General features: G+C 40.8%; 1 protein-coding gene and 1 long non-coding RNA gene across 3 annotated transcripts in view; both read right to left on the minus strand.

Annotated features, from left to right (window-relative positions):
• Nucleotides 1-23,723, minus strand: part of LOC102312970 (ankyrin repeat and BTB/POZ domain-containing protein BTBD11-A) — a 269,350-nt gene that overhangs the window by 17,972 nt on the left and 227,655 nt on the right. Inside the window, exons 4-8 of one of the 2 annotated variants that reach the window (XM_005934224.3) lie at nt 18,224-18,376; nt 13,820-13,985; nt 3,811-3,900; nt 1,019-1,120; nt 162-255 (exon numbers count right to left, since the gene is read on the minus strand). In XM_005934224.3, the coding sequence (XP_005934286.1) occupies nt 162-255; nt 1,019-1,120; nt 3,811-3,900; nt 13,820-13,985; nt 18,224-18,376 (605 nt within the window). The remainder of the gene's footprint in view (nt 1-161; nt 256-1,018; nt 1,121-3,810; nt 3,901-13,819; nt 13,986-18,223; nt 18,377-23,723) is intronic. The other variant, XM_005934225.3, reaches the window with a different exon arrangement.
• LOC121815337 lies at nt 5,626-12,656 on the minus strand. The gene is made up of 2 exons (XR_006054986.1): nt 7,614-12,656; nt 5,626-7,530 (listed from the first exon to the last, which is right to left on the minus strand). It is a non-coding gene; the product is annotated as an uncharacterized LOC121815337 (long non-coding RNA).

The raw sequence follows: 23,723 nt of genomic DNA on the forward strand, positions 1-23,723 counted from the left end.
GATGCATTAATTACAACTGTGTGAAAACGCCTTCTGGTGTGCTTGGAGTCAAACATGTCGTGACTAATCCCATATACGGGAATAAGAATACTTGGGTTAAGTGTGCACATCCATCGGAAGCCCAAATTAAAGATGAGCCTTTGCTGCTTGTGTGCGATTACCTGCAGCGGCGGCCAGCTGAAGTGGGGTCTCTGTGTAGTTCTCCGCCCCATCCTGCAGGGCGCCCTCCACATTCGCTCTATTATCCAGCAACAACTGTGACAGAGATGGGAGGCAGAGGAGGTGGAGGGAAGAGGGGAGGGAGGAAGAGGAAAACAAACCAAAAAAAGGGGGGAGAGCAGGGAGAAAGAAAATACAGGTAGAGGGAGAAGAGGGGATGTTACAGTCAGGCTTGGCAAGAGGAAAAAACCTCAACTGGTGGAAACCTAAACCAGCTCAGAAAGTCACTGACATTCTAGCTATGCTTGATCATTATGCTGTGTGGGGGTCTTATTCGTCTGTGTTGAGCTGAAGACGAAGAATTTATATCTCCAAAACTCTGATTTGCCCTGATGCAGATTAATAACTGAAAAAATCCTGGAGGCGCTGGTGTTCATCAGGCTTTCAGCCCGTGTCAGCTCACACAGTAATGACTGCAACAAAATGTGTTTTATATATTAAAACTGAACAAAACACTCAAATTTTGGCATCCCTGGGGGCTGTGCATCAGTGCTGCGCTTCAAGCTTCTTACTACTTCTTACTTCAGGATCAGTCTTCAGATTAGGGTGGAAACAGGGGCCTGGGTCAGACCTACACTTAATTTTAGGAGCATACATAATCCTGAGCCAAGCCCTCTCCACATAACTGAGATACACACTGCACAGAAAGGACCAAGAAGGAGAAAGAAAGGTCATTTGGCATCATCATTATTATGATGCACCATCATAATAATCACCATCATCATTATTATCCTCATTTTGGTACAAAGGATAGGGCAAGGGCCACAGGTTAATGGTTACAGGTCATAAACATCACTACCTGCACGACAGGGACGTGTCCGTGTAACACGGCGAAAGTGAGTGGCGTCCCCTGGCGCGTTTCAGGATAAACTGAGGGGTGCTTGTTTACTGTGCTTGGCACCTGGGAAGTCATAGGTGAAGTTCAGGGAGAGAGATATATATATATTTATATATACAGCCATTAACATTCACAGCTCAGGGCGGGGGATGGGGGGAAAGAGGGGGAGTGAGAAGCAGTATGCAGAAGGGAGAAGTGTAAGCAAAGGAGGGCAGGATGGCACAGGGAGATTTTCCTCTTGAGTTTCATAGAAAATCTTTAGCAGCTTAAATCCTGCCTCTCATCTCAATCGTCACTCTAAACGTCAAAGAGCATCTGCCTGGACGAGGCTCTCTCACCACACTTTGTTGTATCTACAGCTCCACCCCTTATTAGCGTTTCATTTCAAAGGGGAATGAAACTAAGAGAGAAAAAGCGCAACACTGACAGCAAACACCGACGACAAACACCGACAACTAACGCCGAGGAGAGGGGCGGTGCTGACTCACGAGCGAAGCAGCGAGTGAATAAAATCAAACAGCCGTACCAGCCTTATGCTGTTCTGTGGTTTCTAAAGCTGCTTTATCACTGAGTAAATTAAGGAAATTATTTCTAAATGTCGCCTGGAGGACAAACAGATGTTAAATAATACGCCACGTTTCATTTGAGGTTTGATGCTAAACAACAGCGGGACTGTTAGAGCTTATGTTTTTACAGGAATGAATTATTTATGACGTTATAATAAGAGGCAGTTCCAGCAGAAACAGAGCCAGTCACAGGCTGTCACTGCAGAGAAGAAGTTAACTCCTTTTTACTTTACTTAGAAGCTTAGGTCTACTTTTCTGTGCATGTATTTATCCACACAGACAGATTTGGTCTTGATTACAGTTACAGTTTAAAAGCAGCAGAGGTGAATTTAACTGTGTAGCTTTGAAGCGCTCAAAGCAAAATGTCAACGTCTACCTCGGGATTATCGGGGTTATCCAGGTCACTGTTTTTTCAACTTTTTACCTCCACAGGGAGGTTATGTGATTGGCTCAGTCTCTCTGTTTGTTAGGAGGATTACTCACAGAGTTACAGATGGATTCGCATGTAAATTTTTACCACAGGTGAGATTTTGGTGGGATGTTTTTGGAGTCACTGCTGTGAGCTTTTCTTCAGTCTCTCTGGTGTGAGTGCACTTTTCTCTGTTTGTAACTGGTGTGATGGTGCCAACACCACAACTACAGTGATAAAACCTGGGTTGATGCAGCAGTTGATAACCACCTTCTTGGGGGCACTTATCCAGATTTCTGATGAACCTGCTTCATAGTACAGGGCCTTATTGTCTCCATACTGTAAGACATGCATGTTGATTTGTGAACCTTTGTATTTTTTTCTATCCAATGGTCATCATTTGATTTAACGTGTACCGCTGGCTGATGAAGAGCTGCGCTGCTCGTAAACTCATGTCTGAGGCTCTAAATCAGAACCTAAACACTAGTTTTCAATGGAAATTCAATTCGCCCCTTATGCCAGTTTTATCAGTGGTTTTTGTATTCTAAGCTTTTAGCTCCTGAAAAAGAAAACAAACTAAACCATTATTTTTGCAACCCATAAGCCAAAATTTGGGGTTATTATGTCGAAATGAGACTTGTTGAATGAAAGTTCTGGGAAAAATAGCTCAAAATTTTGGCAAAACATAAAATCTGGACATATGGATGATAGGAGAAATGTTACTTTTGAGTCTGTTTTAGATTATTTTGGGTTGCAGGTACAAGTGATCTGTATTACAAGACAAAAAGGACAAAATATCTGAAAAACTGAACTTTTTTGACGGAAAATTGCCCTTTCTTATACGTGTGAAAATTTCACAGCTGTATTCACACCAAAATTCCTCCCGAGCCGCATTCTGGGGGCAGTTGCTCTAGTTAAAGCAGGATATGGTTTTTGGAGAGCAAACAGCATTCAGCTCGCCTCTGTTTATTGGTGTTATAGCTGAAATGTCAGACAGATAAAATATCTCAAAGCCTCTGCATAAAACTTTACAGCGAGGCTCCAGTAGGAGCAAATGAGGTGTTTTCACTTTGTTTGAATTTATGTTAGCTTCATCTTTCTTATTCTATAAACCACCGGTTGATTTTACAGGTACTGCTTTGCTTCTGAGTCAATACTGCACTTAACACAAGCATCAAAGCAATGGAGCAATCACAGTGATCAATAATGAGGTCACTACGGTGAAGGAGAGCCCATAAATGGTGTTACTTTTGCATTTTCTAACTGAAAATTAAAGCGATTACACACATACAAGCACACACTACAGAGAAAAAAACAGGAATTCTAACAGTGCACTGTTAAGTACAACAGATAGGTGCAATGATTTTCAAGCTTCATGCAGAGTCTGTGGTAGCAAGTTACACTAAGTGCACACAATTATAAAAGAAATGTATTATTGATGTGGTATAAGCAAATTGCTGCTGGATTTACAGTGTAAAACGTAATGAAATAACTGCCTGCAAAGTGGATCATTTTCCTGTATCGGTGTTAAAACAGTGATACTCGCTTATTGCTTATTGGTGCACTTCGTGTAATGAGCTGCCGGGGAACAGAGAGCATGCTGAGAGCAGGTGAGACAATGACGATAGGGGGAGGGGGAAGGAAGAGCAACACAAAGTGGGTTCATAGTTTCACTGTTTACAGAAACAAATGTGAACAAACATGTTAGACCAGAACAAAAAAAAAAGTGCAATCATTGTGACACTGCTGCATTTGACTAGCGGACAGTTGACACTGACCTCGCTGTTGATGTCCGCTCCGGCGTCAAGAAGCATCTGGACCATGGCCTCATCACCACGAACGCAGGCATACATGAGAGGGGTCATTCCCTGCAGGATGAGACGGGGAAGAAAGGGGGGAGGATGACATATTTCTACATAGTACCAAAATGGGAAGCTGTTGAATGGTAGCAGAGATTCCACCCAGCAAAAAGGCGTTGGAAAGAGATGGGAGAGATGATTTTTCCAGATGTCTAAACAAGGTGGAGATTTGTTTAAAGAGTGAAAGGTGAAAAGGAATCGTTGGTGGTCGCTGAAAAGACGTCCTGCTATGTCTAAATTTAGTTGAAAAGTGGGCATTCTTTCCTCTCAACACATCTGTAGATTCAGACAGTAATTTCCTTCTATGAGGAACCAATGCTGACTGGTGCACCACCCTCCTACATTAACCTCCTAGGACCTGGCGTCCAAATATGTTGACATCACTTTTTGGGTTATTTAGACCAAAATACTAAATTTTGCTCTACAAGGGCCTGATGTCCACTTACGAGGACATTATACTGCCACTGTTCCATCAAAATTTAAAACAAATATCCTCATACGGGGTTCTCATTTTTCTTAGGAACAAAAATCGGGTAAAAAAAAATATCTGGTGATTCTTTGTTTTTACATTCATCGGGTCCCAATATGCCCAAATATCAAAGATAAATTAAAAATGCTTGCCATGGAAGAGTTCGGGTCTTAGGAGGTTAAGGAACAATAAGCTTTGGCTCTCTGGATGTCCCCCCCAAATAGGCTGACCATTTAATAATTACTGTGACACATGACCCTATGAGTTATGGTGTTGAAGGTTCAATAATGCATTTTAACCAGACAAGGCCAAGGCCTATTAAGGCCTCTTTGCTACCATAAACAGGATTTATTTGACAGCACTCACTGAACTGACCCATACTCACAACAAGTGACCAAGTCCAAGAAACTCAATGAAGGTCTAAGAAGGCCAGTGTAACAGTGGTACCAGTACATTAAACAAAGTGGATGGAAAAATCTAAGAAAGAGAACTATATTTACACAAGTTGGAGAGGTCTCTTGGAGACATTTCTAAACAAGTGCAGATTCCTGAATCATCAGAAACTAAAGTTATTCTGATGTGTCACAACTTTACCAAGGTCTGGAAAAAAAAAACCCTAAAAAGTCACCATCTGTTAGATAATTGGTTTAGATGTTCAGGAACAATCTGGGAAACACCAAGGTTCAAGCCTAGCATGTACTGGAAACTGCTGGAACACCAGCATCACTGTTTACAGTGAACCTCAGGTCAGCTGTTCTACAAAGTGGATGGAATAATGAAGAAGGAAGACTACTTCCAAATTCTTCAACTTCACTTTAACTCAACAACTAGATAGCTGAAACGTTGATACTTTGTCACCAAAATGCTAATTAAATGTTGCATTAAGAAAACCCAAAGGCACAGAATTAGAAGTTTGACAATGAGCTGACAGGTGGTTGAAAACAGATTAAGTTAAAGTCTTAGAAGTGAAGGCATCTGCCTTCTTGAAGCCTACGACTGGGTGACCCACTTTACTCAGTGTTAGAAAAAAAAAAAACTTCAACCCTTTTTTGGCTACATAGTACCTCAAATACTATTGTAACAATAGTTAAATGGGATTTAATAATAAACACCATCTCTAATGATCAAAGTAACTGTAATGAGCTAAAGGATGCTAACAGTGATTACTTTCTCTCAACAAGAATGAGGATTTCAGTGCCATAGCGATATATGAATCTGACTACGTGTCAGCGGTGTTTGTGAAAGAACTTGCTAGCCTCCTTTTCTTTGGTAAGCAAACTTGTTAAAAACATACAAAGCCAAATTAAATCAAAGTACAAAAAAACCCACAATAACAAAGGATCTGAATGGCAACAAAGACTAAGCAGAGATTTGACTGGACCATTTATTACTGGGTCAGTTTGCTTTAATACTTTACATGCACTGAATAATCAGGCTGGATCTTTGAAATGAGCTCTGCATCATTTCACTTTTTTATTATCTAAAGGCCAACTTCTCACACAAATGTGATATTCATCTTACATTAGATTTTGCTTCAAGGGAAATTTCTAAGGATGTGTTCAAGGATTACAATCAAATCACTCGATTGGAGTCCTTTTTCTGATTTGCTGCTCATCATCCAGTAAGTGTACTCCTGCTGGAGGTTAGGACCTCTACCAAACAGAGAAGGAATTGCATTGAAAACACACTTTTGTTATTTCTCATGCAAAAATGTTGATTTCACTGCTATTAACAAAATGCCTTGAGAAATAATTCCAGGTTATTTCAATCTGGTGTTATTCCTGTAAATGTAGCTATTGCAGCTGTGTGGGTTGTGCATATTTTAATAGGAGGCGAGAGGTTTGCTGTTCAACAAGAGACCGCTTCAGACGACTAACTGCTGTACTTGGTTTCAGTCAAACTCAAAAACAAACATTTAAACGTATTCATGTACACCACCTTATACGTACTGCTCTATACTTTGTAAGGATTCACGTGGTGTCTGGTACCAAGACCTTAGCAGGGGATCTTTTCGTTTGCTGGTGTGCACATCTTGGAGATTCTAGCTTCGATTGGGATTCAGTGATGTTTGAAAGGCGGATCAAATTTTGGCTCTTTGTCCTGTTTTTCAATCAATTTCCGAGGTAGAGCACAGAGCAAAATCCTGTGGTGGCCACTGAGTGCAATTGCTACTGTTTCATGTGCAGCAATGTTTATGTGGCACATGAATGCCACAAGCAGCATGACTCTTTGGGAGTCAACAAATGTGCAAAATTAAAGAAAAAGTTCTGGTGCCTCATTGTCAAGACTGCTCTGAGATTACAACAGAAAGTTTTTGTTAACTTTTCTTATCTTTTTATTTAACTATTGACTCACCATAAAATTCTAAATAACCAGGATTTTTTCTGCTATTTAAATGTTTATCTATTACTTTGTAACCTTGGTTTCTAGTATGAACATTCTTGGGGAAATTCTTTGTAAGTAGGAAAAGCTGTAAAGCTTAGTTAAAAGTCCAAAATCTATACCTTCCTTTACATTCTCCAAAGCCATCCAGTGTCAGACTGGAGTCTTTGGTGAGCTAATTCTGGTCCCAGGGCCATATGTTTGACACCCTTGCTCTAGCGCAGTGATTCCAAACCTTTTGGAGCCACTATTTCACATTAGAAAAATTACAGGGCACACCACCAAGCAAAAACGTCACAAAAAGCATATTGATTATTTTTCCCCGCACACCAGGCGTAGCAAAATTGGCTCGGTTTGTCCCCAGTATACCTTTTTTGCTTCCTTCTGACCACTACTCATGCTAGGGCCTTCATCTGGGTGGGAATTTTCTCTTGGACCCAGGTCTGACTGACTACTTTTTCTTTTCAAATATTTATTCATTCCTATGACTAATATGTAATTTCTTCTTCATCTTCTTGTGTTTTACCAGCAGTTGGTAACCCAGTTAGTTAGAGCAAGGAGTTGTAATGCCCTCTAGTGGAAGAAAATGTATTTGTTATGTCCGTTACTCAGGCAGGTCACTTAGAGCACTAATCAGCTTACAGCCATACGACCCTGAGCACACCCAATCTCGACTGATCTCAGAAACTAAGCAGGGTTGGGCTTGGTTAGTACTTGGATGGAAGAGTATTAATCAGGTGGAACCAGGTAGTCTTCCACAGCACACCTGATCATTTCTCACAGCACACCTATGTGCTGCAGCACACCTATGTGCTGCAGCACACCTATGTGCTGCAGCACACCTATGTGCTGCAGCACACCTATGGCACACCTATGTGCTGCAGCACAGTGGTTGGTTTTTATCTGCTGGTCTGCTGGTTTCTTTCTGTGCTCAGTCCAAGATCATCATTGCTGGGTTACCTGGAAACGGTTTCCAGGTAAAGCTCTTAAAGTGCACAGAATAAGTAAAGTATGAATCTGTGTGTGAATCAGTGAAAGTGACTCTCGGTGTTAAGAGCCTTGAATGGTCAGACCAGAAAGGCACAATAAAAATGACTCTTCCTATAATAACATAATGACGACTATTTACATCCACACCGTTTTGTTACACAGTCAGGCTAAAAGCACCAGCCAGTCATCTTTGAGTTACATCAATGCAGGAGCAAAGGGATTCCCAGATGACACGGAAGCAGTTTGCTGCAGCAGTTGCAAAAACATTCTGCAGAAAACTGTGGAAAAACTTCCGCAATCACTTCACTTCCGGTTTTTACTTTGTCTATACCTGTTCCTGAAGGCTTTTACGTAGCTTACCTAGCTAAATCCTACAATCACTGACGATCGTGTTGACCGTAACCACAACATTAGCTCGTTTTTTAGAAGGCTTCACATAATTTTCTTTAAATCACCATTTTATGTACATGCTATAACTTCACTGCTGCCTACCAATCGATCCCGTTCTGTAAAATGCAGTGAGATATAATAAGTATACACACACAGCACACAACTCAGAGAAATATCCGGCAGTTTCTCGCAGCTTCTTATTTACTGGACCTTTTCATTACTCCCTTAAAATAACCGTGTCTTCCCAACAAGGGCAAAAGCACAAAGGTGGGCTGTGAAACTCCTAACATAACTTCTTCTATCTCTGCGTGTCTCCATATGCACAGAGTATTCTGACACGCCCACACACATTATGCTGCAGGATGAAGCTGCTTCATCTAAGTGCTACTGCAAAGAATTGCATAAGATCAGCAACAGCAACAACTTAAAAATGACCTTTATTGTAAACGAGGCACCGAGATCTTCACATTTATCAGACTTTTCTAACTGTTTTAAATGAGCTTCCATAAAACAGACTTCAATCATATATCTGATCTGGGCCATTATGCTCAACAGAGGCCTTTTACGGCTCACTCATAACACACCACAGCGCTTTATGTTGAAGACTGATCTCCCTTAGTGGTGATTCATTCTTAAACATTTCCTGGACAGCAATCTACTTAATCAGCAGACGGCTAAAGGGCGAGAGACGACGGACCGCGATGAGCACCGTGATGAGTTCAAAATGTCTCTTAGCCGTTATGACAGACTCCAGCTTTTACTTTATTGCTCCTGTAACGCTGTCTGGTCTTTTGCTCCATTTAGCCTCCTTTACAAGGAGATAAAAGCCTGCATGTCACAGGCTCGTATTTATGTGAGGGGAGAGGAAGGAAAGCATAAGTCAATACAATCTGTCAATTTAACAAGCATCTGTTTTTCACATTTTTTTGTAATATATTATAAACAATATATAGTGTGTTTAAGCAAACATTAATCAACCAGACCTGGACTTTATTTTTAGATTGTCTGAGTGAAGAATTGCCAAGCAAATCTTAATTAAACCTAACTAGGCGCAGCTTATTGACCGCGGAAAGTCAGATTGCACAATTAACTTCCACTTAGCAGCACTGGGAATAGCCAATATTTCCACGAACCGTCAAAGGTGAAGATTCCCAAGTGACACTTGGCTGTACTGGGACTGAGATACTGACCTGACCTGTCAGTGCTCAGAGCAGGAAAAGTGTTGCAGTAGCAGGCAACAAAAGAAAAATCCTTTTCCCTTCCACTTTCAGGATGAACAGGAAGGTCATGGCACAATCTGTAGCTGGATGCCGCTCTGCTACAGCCCTGAGTCGCTCCTCTCCTCCCTGCTTGAGTAATTTAAGCGATCAGTATGCTGGATGGTGTGTGCAAGCCCCCGCATCTGCTTCTTTGCTCTTCTTCACCTGACTGCTCCTCCTGCATCCCGCCTACTGCCACCTTTGATTAATCCGGTTCTCCAGCCCCCGGCTCCATCCACAGCACCATGAAAACTGTTAAAAGGACTCATACCTCCTGTTTGCACACTGCGAAGTTCAAGGTGACTTGATATTGGGTGTTGCCTCTTCTTAGCTGAGGCATTTCTCATTCATACACATCCCTGGCACTAGGCTGAGAGGTGCTACTGCCTCTTGTCTTTTTTCTTTTTAGGTAGGCGGCAATGAGTGTACGATCATTGGCCAGGGACATCAGGTAAACTCGCGTATTTATTTATTGTATTGTTTGAAGTTTTGGTTCTTATATTTTTGGATACTTGTTTGGTCACGACCTGACCTCTGGGTAGTGACTGGAAAAATTAGGATCTGAAGGGTGTCTCTCTTAGGGACAAATGGTGAGGAGATCAGGAACGTTTCAGAGTACAGATTCTACTCCTCCACATTGAAAGGAGGCACCCAAAACACCTAGGGATGTTCCACTGGTAGCAGACCCTAGACACTCCCTTCGCTGGCTTGGGAACATCTTGGTGTCCCCCAGAAGAGTTGGTGCATGTGGCTGAGCAAAGGGGGGTCTGGGTGTCTCTGCTCAAAGTGGAAGAATGAATTTCTGGTTCACTTTTGGAGACATTTTATGATTGTTCTAGTGTAAACTTTGATTTCTTAGTTTGTCTTCCTGTTCATTCCTTTTTCCTCAATTCTTCCCTCGTTTCTGTCTTTATGACGAGTGTTAATCTTGTGTCTGTGTTTAGTATTTCCTGCACTAGTTTTACTTCCCGTGTCTTCTCCAACTCTCTGGTTGTTCTCTCTTCCAGTAATTATGTTCCCATCAGCCTTCAGTGTATGCTTATATATGCTGTCTTTCCTTTGTTACCCCTCTACCTTTTTGGATTCTACCACTTTAATGTGTTTTGGTTGTACTTTTGTTACGTTTTAGACCTATTTGTGAGCACATATATTTGCCCTGAATAGCTGGTCCTCAACTAAAACTCCACAAACAATAACTGCGACACACTTCTGCTTTTCTTCTTCTTTGTCTTGTGATTGCTTTGCTTCTAAAATTTCGTTGCCAGTGGAAAAATCTATAAAATAAATAAATTAACTCCCATTTAACCTCTTCCATCTGGTTAATTAATGCTCCTCCCCCTTACCCCAGTGAGCTGGAGTCGTAACAGGTTTATTTGTTACTTCACTGCCGCCACTGCCGCAATGTTACTACATTGCATTTGGTCGAGGTCCACTGATTATTATATTTGTATTTTCTTTGTTATCCATGCGGTTACATTCATGTCCCCGCTGGGCCACTGCCAGCATGTTGTGGTGTTTAATGAGCAATTAATAGCAGCACATGAGGCAGGGGCTGTGGGGATGAGACCACTCCTTTGCAGACCTGTGAAATATGCATTTTTGTGCTGAAAGGATTAAGAGGAAAAAAATGTTTTTTTCATTGCCAAGAGGAGTTGGTGCGAGTTTTAAGAAATGTGTGTCAAATTAAGTCAAGTTAAGGATCCTACTATGACTTCATCTTAATTATATGTTTAAAAAAATGTAGAAAATAACAATAATTTCATGTATTTTTGAGACAGTTCTCAGCTGCTGAAGTCAGAGTGAGTCAGAGGTTACAGCATCTTTAGCTTTAGTCACGCAAGTAAAACTGAGGGATTTTAATCAGATCCTTGAGGTCTTAAAGAGGGCGAGGCTTAGTCACACTGCATGACGTGGAGATGCAAAGGACTTGATGTCTTCACCTCGCTCACCTGATATACTGTATTAGATCTGGAGGAGGATGAGGGAGAAATAAATAAATAAAACCCCTGCTATTCTTTTCTGTTTTAAACATACTTTGCTCTGCCAGCTGTTATAACCTGAAATATTGTGATTTTATATGATGAGCAGGTTTAGTTAACCATTCCATTTTCTTTTATTCATTATTATCCCTTTGCTGTCCTCAAGTGAAAGTTGTTGCAGGCAGCGTGTTTAGGCATAAAGGGCAAGTACATTTTTGTAAAAGTGAAAAAGAAAGCAAAAATACACAAAAAATGAGGATTATTGCAAGAACCACATATCTGTGATACATCAGCAGCTTAGAGAAGCAGCTTTCGCGGTCCTTTTACTGCCAAGAACTAACACGTCTACGTTGCCAACAAATAACAAACCACCATGTAAGATGTAGCTCTCCATCACAGACAAAAGCTCACATGCGTTAATAAAACTAAAAATAATAAGGAACTTATGTATGAAGCTGTTTTTGTGATATTTCAAGGGCTGATTGAAAGGACTGCATCACTGGGATACACTCGATGGTGCTTAAGGGTGCACAACTGAACCAAATACACAGATTCCAGTTTAATCCCCAGTTAAAACCACTGGTGGACCAAGTGCAAAACATTTATCATCTACGTTCTGCTGCGCAACCCTGCATCCTGGCATTCACGTAGACGTTACTTGATGTTAACGTCTAAACGTTGCTTCAGACTGACCCACCATCCGGTCGCAACCGTCTGCAATCTTTGTTGGATAGAAGTGGATCAAAACACCAAGGTGTTTAATCTGTCATGGACTCCAGACACTGATCAGAGCGAGAACGTGTCAGATATCCCAGAAACAAGCCCAACGAACCACTGCCTGTGTCCAAGTGCCAAATCACTTGGACTGTTGTTTGCACACAGTTGGCGAATTGCCGTTCAAATACTAATTTTTTCCTACACGAATAATCAGTCTATTGATTGACAGAAAAACAATCAGCAATCTACAATTGATTTTTTAGGCAACTAGGCGGTGGTTAATCGCAGCTCGCTGAGATGTGTGATAAAATGTATGATTTTTTTTTACTGAAATATAATGATCTGGCTTAAAACCTGTGGCAAGGTTCTGACTTACTATAGGTTTTATATAGAATTTAGACGAGTGAAGGTTAATCAATAAAGCAAATTATCACTAGGTGCAAGCTCATTTTAAGCTAAGACCTGAGGATCTAAGAAATGTCATGGTCCTGGGCCAGTATTCTTAGTTTTTGTGTTTTGTATTTCGTTCTTTATTTATGCCGTGGTTCCTAGGTTCTGTTAAGATGTTCCTTATTTGATTACCCCCTGTGTGCCCCTCTGTGTATCTGTGAGCCCTCGTTTCCCCTCCTTGTGTTTTATTCCATGTTTTCCCCAGCCCGTTATGTCTGTGCTCTCCCCGTGCTCTCTCTCCTCCTGTCTGAACCTCTGTGTACTTCCTGTTTTACTTTGACAGTCTCCCGTCAGTGTTGCGTTTACTCCTGCCGTGTCTTGTTATGATCATCAGTGTCACCTGTGTTCCCCGTGTGCTCCCACTTCCCTCGTTAACCCTCTGTGTATTTATGTCTGCGTCTCCCTCAGTTCTGTGTCGCGTTCTCCCTCATTCATGGCTGTGTGTTTCTCCGTCTATTACGTTATAGTTTCCCAGTTTAATTTGTATGGTTTTGCTCTCCAGCAATAAAGCTGTGAATTTTGAGTTCATTCCTGCCTCCGTGAGTTTGCGATTGGGTCCTCATCCAGCCTGCACACAGCCGAAGCATGACAAGAAATGCCTTTGAGACTGGATGGATAATTGAGATCTTTGCACTTCTGTAAAGTGTGGGTTCATCTGATTGTTGTTGGATGAGTGTTTCGAGCCTGGTCTCACTCCCAAATCATCACAAATGAATGCTTGGTCATTACGCCTTTATTACTGTCATAAGATGTTTTCTTAACCCAAAAACTCCAAACCACGAGTAAAAGTGAAAGTAAACACAGAGAGAAAATGAAGCTCCCATTGGGGACAGTGATGATTTACCACTCCTGCCCTCATTGGCGGACACCTTGTAAGTATCCCAGAGGCAGCATCTGCTTTGACAAAACTGCAGTGTGTGAAATTTGAAAGGTTGGAGTTTGAAATTGAGTTATTACTTTGAGAAGAAGCGGCAGGACATTTGTGCAGGGTTAGTGCAGTACACACAAACAGACACAAAGAAAAACTCTCTTATTCCTTCTGCATTAAAAAAAAAAGAAAGATGCATGAAAACTGTATCGTGGCATAAGCATTTAGTACACTGCATTACTCAGTGAGAGAGCAGCCTGTGCTCAGCATGTGTGCATGAACTGCACTGGGTTGCCAGGTACTTGCTAGAAATCCACAATTTATTGTATCTCCAACCCCTGAGCTGTGCAAATGTGGGATTTTAAAGTTGTTATATATATGTGAGTGTGTGTGCAGGAGAGCGTGGGTGTGTTAGGTGCCAGACCTGCTCGCTCATGCTGTTAATGCCATCGGGCCCCAGCAGGTTCACGGCCTGCTTGACCAGGTCCGTCCGACCGCAGTTGAGCATCCTGAAGCCCAGATCCTGCAGGAACTTGGCCTCTGTGGAGGCTGCGTCCAGCTTTCTAGTGGCACAGAAGCAATCCTCGGCTCTGCAGACAGAAACAGCAGATCTATTACTTTGATTAAGACGAAGCTTATGTCAGAAATTGATTTTGAGATCCGAGCACATGCATCTCCACGGCACGCTGAGGGAAGCTGAAAACGATTGCTGATCAGGCTTTCATAACTCAAATTCTCCTTATCAGGAAACAAACTTACAACTTTATAAGTACTGATCTGCTTCAATTTGAAAGTCAGTTCCTTAATATCTGAGTTTGTCAACACTCACTTCTCTTTGATTGCTTCTGGTTCAGTACTTTTCTTAAGCAGCTTCTCTCCAGGTAAGGCTTCTGCTGTGACTCATTATTACCCACTCACGTCCCCCGTAAAGCCTCTTAATCCAAGCATCTGTCACAACTGCAGTTTCCACAGAGAAACCTTTTCCGGATGTTGGTCTACATATACATGACAGTTAAATCTGACATATGCAAAGAGATGCATTAATTGGCACCTCGAAGTAGTTCATTTATTAGTTCTTTACAAATACATGAAAAGTGAAAAGACTCTTAACCCGGTGACTCTGTGACAAATTACAGAAAGATTACAGAGTAAGCGGTGACGAGGTAAATATGGTGCACGGCTTTGTAACCGCTGTGGAGTGTTTGCAAATGAGGGAAGAAAGAGGGGGCGAGCGAGGCGAGACTGTGAGTGAGTCAGAAACAAATACAGAGAGAAGATTTATAGGTTACTGCTGTCCAAGAAAGAAGGACAAACACAGTTTGTTTAGCAACTGACAAGCCTCATGAAAAAGCTTTTAAATTTTACAGTGCGAGGCGAAATTCAGTTCACTGTGGGGCTACGATGAAATGTTAACATGTTGTTAATGTTGTCATTAATAATAAAACAATACAGGGTGTGCTCCTGTGAACTAAAGGCCGGCGCACACTTTTTGTCTATAATCCCCACATTATTCCATTAATCACACTCATTTGTTTAGTTTGGCTCCATATTTTCTCCCGGCTGTCCTTGCCATCCCTAGTCAGTCTTTACGCTCCACTCAGCAACAACCGCAGTGGGTGAAAACAATGAAGCCAATGCAAAAGTGTCAAAAATTGCAGCCCAGCTTTAAATGTATGACGATCCCCACAGATTCCCATTTTAAGATTAAATAAAAAATAAACTTAATGAATAAACTCACACAAATTAAATTGTATTAAAGGGCTAAAGTCGTGCATAATTGGGGTGTGGCTGGTTGCTATTCATCACAGAGGTCCTCTAATCTATGTTTGTGCCCCTTAAACCATTTAATTGTAATTATCTAAAAAATATGGTTTAAAACCGAATCCAAGAATCTGTGCTCCAGTTTTGGTTAACATTTAATGAGCAAGCTTCTTTCCACTGATTAGTAACTTTCCTTGTAAGATAGTTCAGCCACATCTGGTTACCCCCCACCCAAAAAACAACAACAATAACAAAAAACCATGATTATGATGGTCAAAATGCTTGTGCTGAGGTTTCATAATCATAGTCTACAATGACCAGTTAGTGATGAATATCTATTTCCATCTTTTACAGTGGGGCAAAAAAGTATTTAGTCAGCCACTGATTGTGCAAGTTCCCCCACTTAAAATGATGTAGTAAATGATGAAGTAATTTGCACCAGAGGTACACTTCAACTGTGAGAGACAGAATGTGAAAAAAAAATCCATGAATTCACATGGTAGGATTTGTAAAGAATTTATTCATAAATTAGGGTGGAAAATAAGTATTTGGTCACCTCAAACAAGGAAAATCTCTGGCTCTCACAGACCTGTAACGTCTTCTGTAAGAAGCTTTTCTGTCCCCCACTCGTTACCTGTATGAATGGCACCTGTTTGAACTCATCATCTGTATAAAAGACACCTGTCCACAGCCTCAAACAGTCAGACTCCAAACTCCGCCATGGCCAAGACCAAAGAGCTTTCGAAGGACACCAGGAAAAGTATTGTAGACCTGCACCAGACTGGGAAGAGTGAATCTACAATAGGCAAGCAGCTTGGTGTGAAAAAATCAACTGTGGGAGCAATCATCAGAAAATGGAAGACATACAAGACCACTGATAATCTCCCTCGATCTGGGGCTCCACGCAAGATCTCATCCCGTGGGGTCAAAATGATCATGAGAACGGTGAGCAAAGATCCCAGAACCACACGGGGGGACCTGGTGAATGACCTGCAGAGAGCTGGGACCAAAGTAACAAAGGTCACCATCAGTAACACACTACAACGGCAGGGAATCAAATCCCGCAGTGCCAGACGTGTTCCGCTGCTGAAGCCAGTGCATGTCCAGGCCCGTCTGAAGTTTGCCAGAGAGCACATGGATGATACAGCAGAGGATTGGGAGAATGTCATGTGGTCAGATGAAACCAAAGTAGAACTTTTTGGTATAAACTCAACTCGTCGTGTTTGGAGGAAGAAGAATACTGAGTTGCATCCCAAGAACACCATACCTACTGTGAAGCATGGGGGTGGAAACATCATGCTATGGGGCTGTTTTTCTGCCAAGGGGACAGGACGACTGATCCGTGTTAAGGACAGAATGAATGGGGCCATGTATCGTGAGATTTTGAGCCAAAACCTCCTTCCATCAGTGAGAACTTTGAAGATGAAACGAGGCTGGGTCTTCCAACATGACAATGATCCAAAACACACCGCCCGGGCAACAAAGGAGTGGCTCCGTAAGAAGCATTTGAAAGTCCTGGAGTGGCCTAGCCAGTCTCCAGACCTCAACCCCATAGAAAATCTGTGGCGGGAGTTGAAAGTCCGTGTTGCTCGGCGACAGCCCCAAAACATCACTGCTCTCGAGAAGATCTGCATGGAGGAATGGGCCAAAATACCAGCTACTGTGTGTGCAAACCTGGTAAAGACCTATAGTAAACGTTTGACCTCTGTTATTGCCAACAAAGGTTATGTTACAAAGTATTGAGTTGTATTTTTGTTATTGACCAAATACTTATTTTCCACCCTGATTTACGAATAAATTCTTTACAAATCCTACCATGTGGATTCATGGATTTTTTTTTCACATTCTGTCTCTCACAGTTGAAGTGTACCTCTGGTGCAAATTACTGACCTCTGTCATCATTTTAGGTGGGGGAACTTGCACAATCGGTGGCTGACTAAATACTTTTTTGCCCCACTGTATACGCAGTCTGTGGAGTTACGATCGTATGTGTCCTGTAATTTTTATGGCAAGCCATCAAACAGCTGCTGGACTTCACTAAATTTGCCACTCGTGTAAACCTGCAGGTAAGGGTGGAAAAGTCAAGGGATGATAAAAGTCAGTTAGATATCCCTAAATGCTGCTTATTTATATAAAGCTGTAGACAAAATGGTTTCATTGCACAATATAAGAGTTAAAATGAATTTATGTGTGGGGATTTATCCATTAATTGCTGTATTGTCATAGATAAAGTGCATGTATTTGCCAGCCAAACTGACAGACCTACAGCAGACTGAGTTGTTTTGAAGTTGGTAACTGACGTCAGGTAGTTGCAAAGCGGGTCCACGTCTTCAAAGCAACCATTTCATGGGCAACAGGACTGCAGTGTCATTGCACACGGTTGTAATAATGTTTTGTCCGTGTGGTGATATTGAACCAGTGTTTCCCCTGTCTGTAGCAAAGCAGCACATTCCTGCTTTCCAAAGGAGACAGCAAAAGGTGGAAAGACACAGCATGAAAAATAAAAGGAAAACAGCACCGTGCTTATGAAACTGCCCCCTGGTGGTGACAGTTTTTGTTACATTCCGTAGAGGGTGATCGCAAAACACACCTTTCAATAATGAAAAATAAAATAATCGCAACTATTCTACTGAAAAGTTGTTCGATATACAAAGATGGACACTGAGGAGGATGACTGGATGACATATTGATCAGGTCTGTTCAAGTCAAACTGCTCTCTTAAAATGTTTTGTCTGATGTAAACACCATGTAATAGGTCAGGTTACATGTAAACAGCTGACCTCAAATCTGTAATCAGAAAGCAAATGTGCAAGTAACTGCTGATCATGTCTCCATATTCATCTACATGTTTTAACACTGTGGATGAGATTCTGTTAAAATAAAGTGTGAGTGATTGTTGCAAGTCATTCTTGTGTTTGGTATACGAGACTTGGTTGAAGTTTATGCTAATGCAGCATCTGCTGACTGAACGTGCATGTGCAGGCTTACAGGTTTCATAAATGGATGACACTGAGCTTCATTCTCCAGCAGGTTTGTGCAGTAAATGTTATTGACATCGTATTCTTACTTTATTTGTCGGGGTTCACAGTCCACGCCGGGCAACAGCAGCCTGGCAGCCTGCCTCACATCGTCACTGTCCACAGAGAAGCTCCGTCGATGTTCAGTGTGAGCAACCGCCACCCGGATCCACTCCATCAGCGGGGGCAGCACCAGGAACGGCCTGCGGAGAAAACAGGTTCATGTGCTACTGTTTAATATCTTAATTAAGTCAGAATACATGAAGACTCACATTTAGTTTAAATTATTTATGAGAAAAACAAAAGAGTCTTTTGGGGAAATTCCATAAATGCTTATTTTTCCTAGATGGCTGGAGGGGCAGTTATGTGTGTGACAGAAAGAAAAGTCAAATCTGTGCAGCTGTAAGTGAAGGGTAAACTCTGTGCTGTTAATGGAACAGAAGAGCATGAATCACACTGCCGTCTAACTGGACCGAAGTGACTACTGCAGCTTCCTTACGTGCATGGGTTGTTTTTCTGACACTGAGTCAGCAGGCAGTCTGGCACTAGTTTAAAGCAGATTAAGCCAAGTTATAAAAAAAGTGTGTGCTGCTCCACTTTTGTTTGATCTTGTGTGTATAAATGGACAGCTATTTGCACTTTTTGTAGGAGTTTTTTAGCTGAAGCGATGTTCAGAGCTCTCCTTTCAGCTGTCTGTGGCCACAGGAGCTAAATCCCAATGTCTGGAATGGGGGATGTGAACCTGTGAGACCTTTTGGCCTCCAGCTAACTTAAATTTGACAGCCTTTGAATTTCAAATGATGACATAAAGAGTAAAACCTCTGAAATTGTTTTAAAAGTCACAAACCTAGCACACTGCACAAATAGTTTGACGAGAACCAGGGAGCTGATATTCCATTGGAAAAAATGATCTACTTCAGGTCTAAATGTAAGGATTAATATGTTATAGCTGAACAGAAATGATCTACCTAACCTGGAAAACGATGTTAGCTGATGAACGTTTGTTTGGAGGTTCATTCTACAAACTAAGGTGGCTGTAAGTCTGATGAGACGGAGACTTAAACAGGGAAAGTAATTTGGGTTGTTGTTAAGAGTCTAGCAGCTGGCGTCTGCTCTGTGTGTGATACAACATGACATTATTGTTTTTTTGTTTGTTTGTTTGCACAGGTGTTTTGTGTTAGAGTTCTCTGTCTACACAGCATTTCTTCAAATTAATTCAACACAGAAGGAGATACCATCAAGAAAATATGTAAACATAAAATTGTAATTTCTAGCACGCACGCACGCACACACACACACATATATGCTGACAAAAGGCTGACAAAAAAATACTTAGTTTAGCTTTAAATTGTTTTTCTTTTCAACTTTTTGACATATTTGTAGAAACGATGGGAGATTTTTATATTAAATACAGCCAAAATTTCAAATAATGAAACTTTGGCCCAACAAACCAGTCAAAGCAGGTGGCTGCTCCTCCTTGAGCCTACCTCTGCTGGAGTTTTTCTTTCCCACTGTTGACACTTGCTTGCTCACGGGGGTCTTGTGCTCACTGGGGTTTACTTTCTATGATTTTATGGTCTTTACCTTACAATATAAAATTCCCTGAGTGGACTGCTGTTGCAAACTGGTGTGATATAAATAAAATTAAACCTAAAAGTCTATTTAATTTCTGTCCAGGCAAAAGATCAGGTTTCTTTTTTTTCCACTTGTGGTTCAGTGCAAATACAGCATTTTACTGATATATCAGTGCGTTAGCATAAAGATTCTCATATAACAGAGCAGAAGAAGACAGCATGGAAACCAGTAAGTATAAATGGTGACAGGCAGAGCCAGAAGTTTTTCTCTTGTGTCATATTTAAAGTGTAGCACCTGTGCTCCACCTTAAATATGTACTACTGTGAGCAGCAGAAAGGAACACATCTGAAGACACTAGGTCCTTGAGATCCAGTACAATCAAAAGCCATAAAAGACTTTACATTTGTACACTTCTTTCTTTTACAGGAGTGACTGTGTATAAAGAAATGTGAAAGTTGAGAGTTGTGAGTGTATAAAACAATCAAATAAAGCAAAACGCCAAATAAAGACTTTTTTTTAAAGTTGAATTTAAAATAACACACAACGTAACTAAATGACTCTGGTCTTAATGTTGCTCTGAGTCACTACTTGTGCCCAAACCAACCCATTATCATTTCTCATGAGTCACGCATCAGCCTAACTTCCTAAACACAACCCAATAAGAGGCAGTGTGAAAGCCATCTGGAGCATCACACAGGCATTCGAGACATTTTTACTGTCTCATTTTGAAAAAGGTCTAAACCTCTGTGACTTCAAAGCCGGTCACAGCCCTGGTGACTTTTCCTGTTGACGTCACAGTTCACGCAAGCGATGACCGACGAGTCAACCATAATCAAAGGCTCTGACTGCGAGCACAGAAACCCCTCCCTTCAGCTGTTCAAACCTGTTCAAGCGTTTCCATAGAAAATGAGTTTAGAGGAAGGGGAAGAAGCTGACACAGCTTGTTTCACAAATGCCTAGGAAATGAGTATAACAGAAAAGGATTATTATGAACTGTAAATCATGCAAAGCTACTCTAGCTCAAAAATAATAAATATGGAAATATGGATAAGGAAATTTAAAAAAAACACTAAAAAAATAAATATATAAACTGTAAATCTTCTAACTCAATCATAATTTATTTATATATCAAAAATGTAAAAGTTACCGTATTACTAACATTTCCAAATTAAATCATATAAAAATTAAATAATATTGCTAATGTGATCTTCTCAGGTGAAAATTAACTCTTCAAACTGATAATATCAGCACGTTGTCAGGTTCATCATGTGCAGTTTGCTTTGGTCATCTTTCAAATTTAAAAAAAAAATCACTTAATAAAGACTCCGGCCGAACACTGAGAGCCACAAACTTTCTAATTAAAGATGCCCTTACTGATATGTGAAAAGGCAGCAAGTCAATGTTCATAAGTTATAACTCGGAGAGTGGAGAACAGAAAGAGATCTAGATGCTACAACCTCCCTAAATTCTCTTATTACCCTCTTTAATCAACATCAGTAATGGGTCTCGCCTGCCTGACAAGTTCATATTTCATCATTTGTTTCCTGTACAAGTATGTGTGTATGTGTGTGTGCTTGTGTGTTTTTATTATCTCTCCCTCATAAACACAGACTCGTGTTGTTGTGTCTGTTATTAATCATTTCTCCTGCTGTCCAACAGCAGCTAAATTCAGGTCAGGCATTCATCAGATATTTTCAGTTTTACCACAATGATGTTTTACTGAGTAAAAATGGACAGGATTGAAAACAAATCTGTTCTCGTGACCTTCTCAGATCTTCATAGCCTTGAACTAAAACTAAACCATAACTGTAATTTACTTTCTTCTTAAAGTTGTTACATGAGCAATTCCACTCTCATGGTATTAGCCCAATTAGCAATTAGCATAGCTTAGTATACAGACTCAAGGCAGGGAGTAGTTCCCATGTTCCTCTGGGCTTACATGGCGTATAAGCCAAACTTGAATATGTTTCCTGGTCTGTATAATGTGACATGGGCTTTCATAGAAACACCTTAAAAGTGGTTAATAGGGTTCTTTGTAAAACTGAGAAATACAGACAATCATTCACAGCCACAGCCATCAAATACTTCAAAACACAAGATGTAATGGGAAACTTAAATTTAAAACTTGAACAAAAGTGAACAGTAGCTGTTAGGGGATGACGATATAAAAACGTCCATCGTTTCATTTTACGCTATCGTTTGTTTCGCAGTGTCGCAAAATAAACTGTTTACGGCAATATTTTTTTCATCGTTTTGATGGTCACTGTAGTGGCTATATTAATTTCTTAAAGTTCTCTCTTTCTCTTATATTTAATATAACCACACTACAGACGGACAAGCGCCTGTTTTTATGCGTTGTGGTTAGCAACAACGACGGTAACACATCGCGTGTCCGCTTGTTTATGTTCCACATAAACCTTTCACAATAAAGCTCAAGATCCTGTTGAGACTTTTCAAAATAAACTGAATCACGTGAAAGAGCAGATTATTTACGGATGAGAAGTAAAAAAGAGCCGCCAGGTGCTAAAAAATAAACCTTAGACTCAAACGTTAGAACAGGCTTTTCCCCGCAGCACGCCGTGTAATAAATACTCACAAAGAAAACGGCGGCCTTTACAACTTATGTCTAAAAATGTATAGTTTCATGCATCGGTTAAAACACTCGACTCCAGCTACATGACGCGCAGCTGGAAACACTTCCCGCAAGTCGAGCTGCCCGAGATTCACAGAATTTACAGAAAATGTTACATTTTTGTGATTTATATTGTTATCGGGACGATAGAATTCTTATATCGGGATATGAGATTTTGGTCATATCGCACAGCCCTAGTAGTTGTACAGTACATTCCCAGGGATTGCACAGTACACCCTCCTGAAACCAATAAGAGTCAGTGCTTCAGTCCACCTGTATTGTGCTGTGCTGTTCAGAGACTTATCGCCTTCTTAAAGGATAGAAATACAAAGCCTCACATCTTCCAGCAATCAGCACAGTGCTCCCCCAGGAGCTGCCTGCCAGTTAAAACTATCAGAAAATTAAGTCAGGTATTACAAAGCGCTATTCTGGAGAAACATCTGATAGCGAAATGCTCAGTGAGCTGGCAGTGCTCTTGGATATCCAGTCACTCTAATTTCACACCACATGTGGACATTCACTGGAGCCAGAGAAGAAAACCTAGATGGAAAAACAGGTAAAAAATGTTTTTTTCTATTCAGCTGCCTCTTTAAAAGAAAAATTCACTCAGGCAAGACGTGAAACCGCTTCCTTGTGTCGAAGAGGGCTCAATTTAAAAAAAAAAAAAAAAAGCATCTTTGTCGAGCAAAGCTAACACTCATAGTTTTCTCCATGAAAATGGAGCAGAACAGAGGTATTCTGGGCAAGATTTGTTTGAATAATTTTATATATTTATTTTTGTGTATTGTACTAGCTCCAGCAAAGCATTTTGTTCCATCTAATACACAATAATCATAGGTTAGCGTAAATGTTGTTGCTACTTGTTCCTTCAGAAACAGCATTTTATCCAAAAAGTTTAAGATAAAAAATGATTTGTCATTAAATTTCTCCCCCCACTGTGTTTGTTGTTTTACGTATTGATTGTTCACCATTAGTTTCGTTAGCAGAATTAAATTTGGATACTTTATATTAATACACTTATGAAATATTTTCCTAAGTGTCAACAGTCCACTTTTATTTAACCTCCTGTGGTGTAAGCTTTTTGTTTTTTTAAGAAAATGAGGGATGTGTTTATAATTATGTTCTTGTTATATATTTTTGAAGATTCACAATCCTAAAAACAATATGTGTGTCACGGCCAGGCGGATAGGCAGCCCTCTCTGTTTCTCTCCCTCTCTTCCTCTCCTCGACCACAAACGCCATGTCAGGCAAGTCCTTCAGCGTCTCCTCGAAAATCGTCTCTTTGTTAAAGGGGAGAAGTGTGAGTTTCATGTCTCAACTGTTTCCTTCCTGGGCCACGTCAT

The sequence above is a fragment of the Haplochromis burtoni genome, unplaced genomic scaffold, assembly GCF_018398535.1.
Source record: "Haplochromis burtoni strain Fernald_Lab_line unplaced genomic scaffold, NCSU_Asbu1 Contig_184, whole genome shotgun sequence".
NCBI classification, from domain to species: domain Eukaryota; kingdom Metazoa; phylum Chordata; class Actinopteri; order Cichliformes; family Cichlidae; genus Haplochromis; species Haplochromis burtoni.